Below are 11,081 nucleotides of genomic sequence, written 5' to 3'. Positions count from 1 at the left end.
AATTATAAATTAGAATAGCTTCCACTTTATCCACACCAAAACAAAAAAAAACAAAAAAGAATCTCTTCCAATTAACTGGCAAACTACATCAAAAAAAAAAAATGAAAGTCACAAAATATGCATGCAAAAATATGTTAATATTTTTTCGTCCTGAGCATGAATGTGTGTCTATCCTTAAAATTAATCTTTTATAAAATTTGAAGTTTGACTTACCACTAATCAATTATCAAGAATGATCGACATATAGGTTGATACTTCTGCCAATTAAATTATCTGCTTCATGCCCAATAGAAGAATTATAAATTATACAATTTTATTGAACTCATAAAACTTTGCTTGTAAGAGAATCATAAATTGTACAATTTTTCAAACCCCACGTTTAGCAGCTTGTTTTTTGTTCTAAATATAAATTTCAACGATAAATCCGTTGCTTATATTTAATATCACAAAATATGTCAATGGTCAACGGTCAGATTTATACTATATTTTTAAAAAATTTATAAGAAGTTGTACCGTTGACATCACATGAGTATAGCTTGTATTAGGATTCAATGCAATAATGCAGGGTCTCACCATTTAATTACGCCATATAAATACCACCTTAACTAGACCTAGAAAATCAGGCAGTGGGAACTTTTAGATTAAAAGTTTGCCCTTTCATCCTCCATAGTTGCTACTGGAGAGACTATCTACAACAAAAAGAAGCTATAGCAATTATGAGTACCAAGATTGAGAATCATGAATATGATTCTAGTTCCTCTTTAAATTCTTTGTTGTTGGCATCTGATCCCATTTACCTTGCAGTGTTAAATGCTGCTATTGAGTTGAACTTGTTTGAGATAATTGGTAAGGGAAACCCCAAAGGCATGTCCCCCTCTGAAATTGCTTCCAAGCTCGAAAATCCATATGCGGGCATGGCTCGTCGGCTTGACCGAATGTTGTTTTTGCTTTCTAATTATTCTCTCTTGACTTGTTCTTCCAACAAACTTAATGAGAGGTTTTATGCTCTATCTCCTAGCGGTAAATACTTAATCCCCGATGAAGATGAAACCTCCAGCATTGTATTCTTCAAATTATGTAATCATCCCGCCTACGTAAAAATTTGGTAAGCATTTCATGTTTTGATTCATAATCACCAATTTGTGTTTATCCGTTTCATGTTTTGTATATATGATGCCAGGAAAAACTTCAAGCAAGTGATTCTTGATGAGGAAGAGGACCTGTTCAAGAAAGTTCATGGGATGCCTGTGTATGAATATATGGAAATGGACCCAACATTCAAAACTGCTTTTCACAGGGCAATGGCTGATTTGTCAACCATGATGATGAAGTATGTACTTGCGACTTACAAAGGATTTGAGGGAATATCAACACTTGTTGATGTGGGTAATGGCATTGGCCAAAGCCTCAAAATGATCATTTCCAAGTATCCTTCAATTCAGGGCATTAACCTTGACTTGCCACAAGTGATACAACATGCATTATCCTGTCCAGGTACACACGGCTACAGGCGCACATGTTTGACATATAAACACTTTCTACGCATTACAACCTGTGTAGAAAATGAGGAGGATTTTTCTTCCTTGAATTTCAAAGGGGTATTTTTTTTTCTTTTTTATTTTATTTTAAAATTTCAATTTGAGTTTACTTCCTTTTATGTTATTTATGACTCGTAGCTTCCTGAATTTGGAAATCACAATTTCAGCCTTCTTTTTGTCATTTTCATTTTTTATGTTTGCTTTTTGGTTAGCCTTTTCTAAATTAGTTAGCAAATGGTGGAGAAAAATCATTTTCTGCGCCTGTGCATATTAACTATATATCTACATTGGTTATAGAATGGGTGTAAAAATTCTTATCCAGACCACTGTAAAAAGAACTTTTGACATATGACATAGTTAATGGCATTCTCATTTTTGCTCTTATTTTAACCTTTTACGGGTAGTTTTGCATTTGACAAAAGTATATGGTGTTTGACGCATATTGAATCTAATTTTATGAAAAAATTTGCACCTTAACGTATTAATCAATTGAATTATGTAATTTTCAAAACTCATGCACTCAAAATTTTTCCTTGAGCTTACCATAAGATCTTTGGGTAATTAAAGGAATGAAGCATGTTGGAGGAGATATGTTCAAAAGCGTTCCACAAGGTGATGCTATAATGATGAAGGTCAGTTAGACACTACAAATAATTTTACAGAGTAATTAATTATTATTCCTAGGTTTTGCTAATGGTAAGCTATATGTTTAATCTCTTGCAGTTTATAACTCATAACTGGGGAGATGAAACCTGCATTCAAATATTAAGAAACTGCCACATATCTCTCAAAAATGAAGGAAAGCTTATTATTATTGACCTTCTAATGCCAGAATTACCAAACGGAAGCGACGGCCATAAGCATGTATCAATTGCTGACAACCTCATGCTTGTGCAACCTGGTGGGAAGGAAAGAACAGAGGAAAAATTTGAAGCTCTTTGCAAAGATAGTGGCTTTTCTAGCTACCGTATTGCAGCTCGTGTTGCCTCCACTGCTTTGGGAGTCATTGAGTTTTATAAATAAACTAGATTGTCGTCATGTTTCTTTGTACGGATCCGAGTCTAAAGAGAGTCACACTATTTACACACACACACACACATATAGATGGTTTATGAATAATGCATGTGACAAGGTATGTGCGGTTTATGTTATATATAGAATAAATAAAGGGTGATGTAACATTTGAATATAATAATTTATGACTAAGGAATGAAATATGTGTGCAATACTATATCTAGTCCTTAATATAAGACTCAGTTGATTAATATGAGAAGATTAAAAGAATTACTCTATTACTTAATTATAGCACATGTTATGTGATTTCTCTAAAATAATTATATGTATTATCATATTATATATCAATTTAATTTATAAGTAAGACAAAGCAATTTGGATAAAAAATTAAAGGCTAAAGTATACTTTTAGTCCTTTAACTTTATACAAGGTTTCATTTTAGTCTCTTAACTTAAAAAAGTAAACTTTTAGTCTTTTAACCATAAAACTGTTAACAAAAAATGATGATATTAAGTTTTTAAATGCTGATAAAACAGTACTAAATACTAATATATTAAGTTTAATATTCAAAACAACCATGATTGTTACAAAAAATCATCATTTAAGACTAACAATTTTGGAGTTAAAGGACTAAAAGTATATTTTTTAAAGTTAATGGACTAAACTGAAACTTTACATAAAGTTAAAAGACCAAATGTATACTTTAGCCAAAATTAAAAACAATAAATGTAAATACGATCACTAATGACAGTCGGCCCTTTACAATCTTTTGGCAGTGATATAAAATGTTGCCACTAAAAGTCTGTTCTTCAGCAATGACTTGTTAGAAGCACCACTGAATGTGAGACGTTCAAGAGCAACTTGAAAAAGTTGCCATTGAAGATCATATTTTCAGCAGCGATTAAAACAATTATCACTAAAAGACAAACTTTTAGGGTGATTTTCTAGAGTTGCTGCTGAAAGTCTTACTTTCAATAGCAACAAATAAGTTGCCACTGAAAGTTATTCTAAAAGACATACTTTGAGCGGCGACTGAAAAGTTACACTTTGATCTGTAACTTTTTTATTTGTCACAAAAAGTCTTATTTTTTGTAGTCATTATTTCATCTACCTCAAACTTTTGCCAAAGAAAGTGGTGATTGATCAAGAATACAAAAGGAATTTTCCATAAAATGGGGGAATTTTGCTAAAGAATCAAAATCACCTAGAAACTCCTTTTATTTATGTCTAGATAATAATACCTCCAGTTTTAATTATAAAATCTTATTTGTAAATTACAAATGAGGTTTTATAATTTGGAGGCAGTACTTTTCAATTTCTATGAGCAAGTAATCTAACATCTTCAATAATATCTCTAAAGGAGTTGTTTTCATCGTTCCCCCTTTTGACTAAGCTAATGGCTTCATTGCAATTAGCGTGAAGGATTATGTTTCCACGTTTTTTGGATCAGCATAGACATAAAATAATCCATTCAATTCCGCAATGGCAGAAGGAATTGAGGTGATTTTGAGACTAGAGCCACATATCCAACGATGATCGGAAGTATCCCTGGTTACTCTCCTACATCCGCTTCTAGCTAGGAAAAGCATGGACATATAATTTACTAACCCCGGAGCTTACTATGAGAATTTATTTGACTTTTATTTTAATCCTAAATATAATATCACAATTCACTTTGTTTATCATATTTATTTTTTTACAAATAATAGTTATAGTCAAGATATTTTAGGAAAGATAACACCCATTTATTATAAATAACTAATTTAACTTATTTTCTTAATCTACTCAAATTAATCAATTAGCTCTTATATTAAGGATATGAGGTGGTACATCTATCCATCAAGTCTGAATCCAAACATGCCATATGCCCGAAAATCCATGAGGTCATGGGTGACGAATTCACAAACTTTGCATCCAACGTAACTTGACTAACTGCAAGCACGTCGAGTGCCAAACAAAATGGATGATCTGAACTGCAAGAAAAAGTAACATGTGATGGGGTGCGTTATCTTCTCAATAAATCTTTAAAGATTTTTATTTATTAACAAATATGCTTTTTTTTTAACCAGCTAACAAATATGCTTGTTAATTCATACTCAATTAATTATCTTTATCTTATGTAGATTCTATTTCATGTATTTGATGCAAAAATAATATAAAAATTGTTTTTTTAATAATTTTTATTTTATAGTTTATCATTGTATTTATCAGTACAATGATAATTATGCACCCTGAGTGCGCGCGTGTGTGTGTGTCTCTGTGTGTATTCTTCAAAACCTAAGGGAAGCCCTTTTGATACGGAATGGATGGCATTGGTGGGTTTTTTTTTCCAAGCAGAGGCATTGCTGGCAATCCTAAGCAACTTGACTAACTACAAACACATCAAGTGCCAACAGAACGGACGATGCGTGCTGCAAGAAAAAGTAAGTTATCTTCTCAATACATTTTTAAATGGTTTTTACTTCTAACAAGTATGCCTTTTGTTTAATTCATGCTTGAGTAATTATCTTTATCTTACGTATATTCTATTTCATGTATTTGAGGCAAAAAAAATATCAAAACAAAAAATTGTTTTTAAATCTAGTTTATCAGTACAATGATAAATTATATACCCTGACTCCTGAGGATATGTGTGTGTATATATGTATTCTCAAAGCCTAAGGGAAGCCCTTTTTGTATGGAATGGGTAGGTATAAAATTATAAATATGAAACTCATTTGCTCACTGACTGTTAAAAAAAAAAAAAACATTGCTGGTATTTTTATATGTCATATTGCAGTTCTATCATGTATTGCTACCCCATAAAGATTGATGTGTACTGTAAAGATATTTTTTCAATACGTTTAGTAAAATCAGAAAACAAAATTATATTGAAAATGAAACTGGCCTTGTTCATAAATGTTTTTTTTTTTTTCCAAATCTAATCCTTTCATGTTTTGAGGAATTGGATTTCGTGGTGAATTTTATAAGTACATGTGTCAAAGACAATTATATTTAAAGTACTATCTGGTACTAGATATGGATAAGGAAAAGTGGGCTAGCCAAAGTTGATAAAATCTTAATCAACTCACCTTGCCCCATTTTTCACTACGCCCAAAGTGGGCTAGTTCTGGTTCCCAACTGTATCACCAAGCCGAAAGAAATATGACTTCTAACCAACAGGGATTGGGTCTAACGAAAAAGGCTAGTCTCCCACAACGTGGTAAACTAAGATTCGAATCCCTACTAGGAGAGGTGCCCACATTTAGTGCCTGATAGTGTCTCGAATATAATTACCTCTAATAGGAGGGTACCTATGTTTTAGCAAAAAAAAAAAGAATATGACTTCTAAAATCATCTCATCAACAAAGAGAGAACCTCAACAAACAGCACTTAAGTCTAGTGAAAAGGACTAATCTCTCATAATGTAATGAATCAAAGTTCAAATTCCCACTGAGAAATGTGCTCACATTTAGTCGAGTAGTGTCTTGAATAAGATTATATCTAATAGGAGTATATCTATGCTTATAGGGGAAAAAATCAATAGAGCCTCAACTAAATTATTTATAGTATGATGAGGAAATATTAATACCTTTATCTGGGCGTAGCTAGTCTATTTTAAATTTTTGGATCGCAACGTATCCACAAAAATATTTTTAAGGAAAAATGTGCCTTTTTTCACCATAACATGATACTATGATACTATCTTCTAACTGACATCGTGATCCCTAAATACAAGTCTTTTTTTTTTTTTAACTTCAAACCTCATATCTTGAATTGTAGGAGTTTATTAGACATTATTGAATTATTGGTTATTTTTGAAAAAAAAGTACAACTATTAAAAATTTTGGGCCAACTAATGAATATTTCACATTTTCTGATTTTCATGTGGCTTGATATTTTAAACTATGTTTCACGCAAGATTTTTTTTTTTTGGAGAAACTGCAAAAAAAGACTCTAGAATTTGAAAAACACAGATAAAGACCCGTGACAATCTCATTATGGATTTTGACAAGTTCATGACATATTATTATTGTCAAAAGCCATAGTGAAGTTGTTATGGATCTCTATCTATGTTTTTCAAATTCTAGAGTCTTTAATTGCGATTTTCTCTTTTTTTTTACCAAAAATGTTTCACGGAAGATTGAATATTTGAATGTCATATTGTCACACTAATTTCATGCCTTGTTAAATTTCAGATGACAAGTGTTCATTTCGTAGAGAATTTTGAATTATTTTAAATTTAATTTTGTTTCTCTCTCTTCCCATCACTATATTATATTTTTTGTTTTTGAATATTTAGTAAAAAAAATACTACTAATCGTAACCATGAACGCGAGAATGCCATTGAGGTCAAAAAAAAAAAAAAAACAAAAGAACACGAGAATATCATCTTTTAATAAAATATGAAGAGATATTTCAAATAAAACCTTGTGATGACATAATATTTATTAAATAGACTCCATAATGTATGTTTTAAAATTAAAGTAATCCATTAGGATTCATTGACTATCTAATTATCTATGATGTGACAACGTATAGAATAAATTATTTTTTTGGTGAATGAATAAATTATTTTTTATTGTTTATTAACAATTAACTGACTTTTCATATTGATAAATTTTGTATATCTTTTTCCGAATTATATGTGTTCCAGAAAATTAAAATATTTCCATGCACGAAGAATTTTTAGTTTGTGTAAAGGGCAAATATAATCATTGACCCAGTTTACTTTCATTTTGATTTTGGTCCCTTAAGTTTTAAATCATAGTTTTTGATCTCTTAAGAGGTAAAATAGTCTAGGTATTTATTAAATTATAGGGACCAATATTTTAGACGAAAAGAAATTTAAGAAACCAAAAGCTATGGTTTGAAATTTAAGGGACCAAAACCAAAATAAGAATAAACTTGAGGGACCAAAAATTATATCAACCCTTGGGTAAATAACATAAGTATGCATAATATATAGGGTTAAGGTATAAATTTGCCATATAAGTTGTCACTCAATAGGATTAGATATCCGAAAGTTTTTTTAGAAGCAAATTTGTTCTATACCATTAAAATTGTAACACTATTGTCTTATACTGTTAAAAATATTAATAGTTAGTGTTATTATTTTAACAATCAATATTAGTTTTTTTATTGTAGGGGACGATATTATTGTGATTTTAAACTTTCAAAGCAAATTTGTTACCAAAATAAACTTCTAGATACCCAAAACTTCTAAGTAAAAACTTCCTAAACAAATTTGCATATTAACCCTTACAATATAATGAAAGCCAACAGCAAATCTGGCAGTCCCTTTTGAATTCCCAGCGGATCAATGAAGTTGCAAATATTCTTTCTCGTTTTGTAAGATTTTGCCTGTTACTACCTTTAGTTTATGATATGAGAGTTAGTAGGGGATTATATTTAAACCTAAATATAAAACTTTAATCTGATTTGTCTCTTAAATTTATAATTTTCCCCCAAAAATATCCTATGATTATTTCAATACACAAGATTAAATATGGCAAATTGGAGAAGTCCATATATGTTGTTATAAATAATTTATTAATTAATTTCTTGATATCTCTAAATTAATTAGCTGGCTCTTATATTAAGAATTGGAGGTAATATAATTTTCCTTTTCTGCCTATCCAAATACTATTATCTAAGTAATAGTAATAACATACATATATGTGTGCGTGCGCGCGTGCATGAGCTGAAAAAAGATAAACGACAATTTAATAATGTTGGCGGATATTATCGTCATCATATTCTTTATTTCTATCCGTATCTCTTAAGTTTTTTAGTAAATAACAAAGATTTCACTTTTAAAAAAAATAAAATAATAAAAAAGATTTCATTTCTTGTAAAATTTTTGTAAAGGCACTTGAAAATGTTATCACTATCACAATTTTTAGAATCCAGATTCTTGTAAAATTTAAAACAAAAAGTAAATAAAACATTCCGACACGAAAGGCTTACCCTTGAGTCTTTGACCATATTAAAATTATAATCATTAGAAAAAATATTTTTCCTTTGAATTATATTGTTTCCCCCCCTTTTTGCTTGGGGAAATTTTGACCCACATCCACAAAATAATTATAATAAAATGCGATCCAAATTGACCGATTTTTGCTGCATCATTTATGTGTGTGTCGTATGATGATGATGTTTTCTCAAACTCCGAAGACCCAATTTCCGTAATAGTAAGTTATTTTCAAGTAATGGATATAATATATTTAAATTTTATGTATTGGATAGGTCCTAAATGACCCTAATTTTAACTTTTAATGATTGAGATTTCAATATGAAATTTTAAAAGAAATCATAATGAATAGGATAATTTGAGAAAAAATTAATTAATGAGATATATAAAAAGATTACGGTCCTATAACGTAGACCAAATGAGTTTTTCAACCAGCTTCTACATTTAGTGTTATAAAGACTGTAAATAGTTATACACCCTCACTGAAGTTCTTAGTAATTGAATTGCACAATAGTACAAACTTATACATTAGAATAGCTTCCACTTTATCAAAAAAAAAAAAAAAATCAGAATCGCTTCCAATTAACTGGCAAACTACATCAAAAAATTAAAGTCAGAAAATATGGATGCGAAAATATATTTATATTTTTTCTTGTCTTGATCATGCATGGGTGTCTATCCTTAAAAGAATTATTTTATAAAATTTGAAGTTTTACGTACTATTAATTAAACTATCAGAATGTGATCACTTTGATGAATTCTATATTGCATATAATATACGCACACAGATATATAGGTTGATACTTCCGCCTATTATCTGCTCCATGCCCATGGAAGAATTTAAATTATACAATTTTATTGAACTCATGCGACTTTGCTATAAAAGAATCAAAATTGTACAAATTTTCAAAGCGAACATTTATCGTTTGTTTTTTATTCTAAATAATTTTCACCGATAAATGCGTTGTTGCTATTACATTCAATATCACAAAAGACTTCAATTGTCAAAGGTCAAATTTATACTATATTTTTAAAAAAATTTATATAAAGTTGTCCTGTTGTCAGCATCATAATGGTATAACTTGTATTAGGACTCAATGCAATAACGCAGGGTCTCACTATTCAATTACACCGTATAAATACCAACATAACTAGACCTAGAAAATCAGGCAGTGAGAACTTTTAGATTCTAAGTTTGCTCTATCATCCTCCGTAGTTACTACTAGAGAGTCTATCTACAACAAGAAGAAGCTGTAGCAACTATGAGTACCAACATTGAGAATCATGAATATGATTCTAATTCCTCTTTAAATCCTCTGGTGTTGGCGTCTGATCCCATTTACCTTGCAGTGTTAAATGCTGCTATTGATCTGAACTTGTTTGAGATCATTGGTAAAGGAAGCCCTGAAGGCATGTCTCCCTCTAAAATCGCTTCCAAGCTCGAAAATCCATATGCTGGCATGGCTCGTCGGCTTGACCGAATGTTGTTTTTGCTTTCTAATTACTCTCTCTTGAGTTGTTCTTCCAACAAATTGATCAACACGGCAGGAAGGAGGTTTTATGGTCTATCTCCAAGTGGTAAATGCTTAATCCCAGATGAAGATGAAACCTCCAGCATTGTATTCTTCAAATTATGTAATCATCCCGCCTACGTAAAAATTGGTAGGCTTTCATGTTTTGATTCATAATCACCATTTGTGTTTATCTTTTCATGTTTTGTACACATGATGCCAGGCAAAACTTCAAGCAAGTGATTCTTGATGAGGAAGAGGACCTGTTCAAGAAATTTCATTGGATGCCTATGTATGAATATATGGAAATGGATCCAACTTTCAAAACTATTTTTCATGGGCGGTGCAATGGCTGTTTGTCAACCATGATGATGAAGTATGTACTTGAGACATACAAAGGATTTGAGGGAATAACACTTGTTGATGTGGGTGGTGGCATTGGCCAAAGCCTCAAAATGGTCATTTCCAAGTATCCTTCAATTCAGGCATTACTTTGACTTGCCACAAGTGATACAACATGCATTATCCTGTCCAGGTACACACGGCTACAGGCGCACATGTTTGACATATAAACACTTTCTACACACATTACAACCTGTGTAGAAAGTGAGGAGGATTCTTCTTTTCTTTTTGGTTGAGCCTTTTCTAAATTAGTTAACAACAATTGGTATAGAAAATTCATTTTCTGCGCCTGTGTATTACTAATATCTACACTGTTATAGAGTCGGTGAAATATTCTTTTCCGAACCACTGTAGAAAGATCTTTTGACATATGACCTAGTCAACAGCGATGTCATTTTTGCTCTTATTTTGAACTTTCACAGGTTGTTTTGCACTTGAAAGTAAATTTGCACCTTAACCCATTAATCATTTGAATTATATAATTTTCAAAACCCACGCATGCAAAATTTTCTTTGAGCTTATCATAAGATCTTCCTTGGATATAATTAAAGGAATGAAGCATGTTGAGGAGATATGTTCAACAGCGTTTCCACAAGGGATGCTGTAATGAAGGTCAGTTTAACACTATAATTAATTTTAAATAGTAATTATTATTATTCTTAA

At 30.9% G+C, this 11,081-nt stretch overlaps 2 protein-coding genes across 2 annotated transcripts; both read left to right on the top strand.

The window, feature by feature from the left end:
* Positions 1–716: 716 nt before the first annotated feature.
* Positions 717–1,684, top strand: LOC114737590 (isoliquiritigenin 2'-O-methyltransferase-like). Its single transcript, XM_028925536.1, has 3 exons — positions 717–1,105; positions 1,181–1,494; positions 1,677–1,684. Exons 1-3 carry the CDS (start codon positions 717–719, stop codon positions 1,682–1,684), a joined length of 711 nt encoding a protein of 236 aa, XP_028781369.1.
* Positions 1,685–9,767: 8,083 nt separating this feature from the next.
* LOC114737596 (isoliquiritigenin 2'-O-methyltransferase-like) lies at positions 9,768–10,513 on the top strand. Its single transcript, XM_028925544.1, has 2 exons — positions 9,768–9,988; positions 10,240–10,513. The coding sequence occupies exons 1-2, from the start codon at positions 9,768–9,770 to the stop codon at positions 10,511–10,513; spliced, it is 495 nt and encodes a 164-aa protein (XP_028781377.1).
* Positions 10,514–11,081: the final 568 nt, after the last annotated feature.

The sequence above is a fragment of the Neltuma alba genome, unplaced genomic scaffold (genome assembly GCF_004799145.2).
Source record: "Neltuma alba isolate B1F8T4 unplaced genomic scaffold, ASM479914v2 tig00013468_pilon, whole genome shotgun sequence".
Taxonomy (NCBI): domain Eukaryota; kingdom Viridiplantae; phylum Streptophyta; class Magnoliopsida; order Fabales; family Fabaceae; genus Neltuma; species Neltuma alba.
Note: the sequence above shows the minus strand (reverse complement) of the source record. Positions and strands in the feature narration are given on the sequence as shown.

Coding starts and splice junctions, on each gene's coding strand:
- LOC114737590 (XM_028925536.1), top strand. CDS start 717: ATGAGTACCAAGATTGAGAATCATGAATATGATTCTAGTTCCTCTTTA. Junction 1,106..1,180: donor CCCGCCTACGTAAAAATTTG/GTAAGCATTTCA, acceptor ATATGATGCCAG/GAAAAACTTCAAGCAAGTGA.
- LOC114737596 (XM_028925544.1), top strand. CDS start 9,768: ATGAGTACCAACATTGAGAATCATGAATATGATTCTAATTCCTCTTTA. Junction 9,989..10,239: donor GCTCGTCGGCTTGACCGAAT/GTTGTTTTTGCT, acceptor ACATGATGCCAG/GCAAAACTTCAAGCAAGTGA.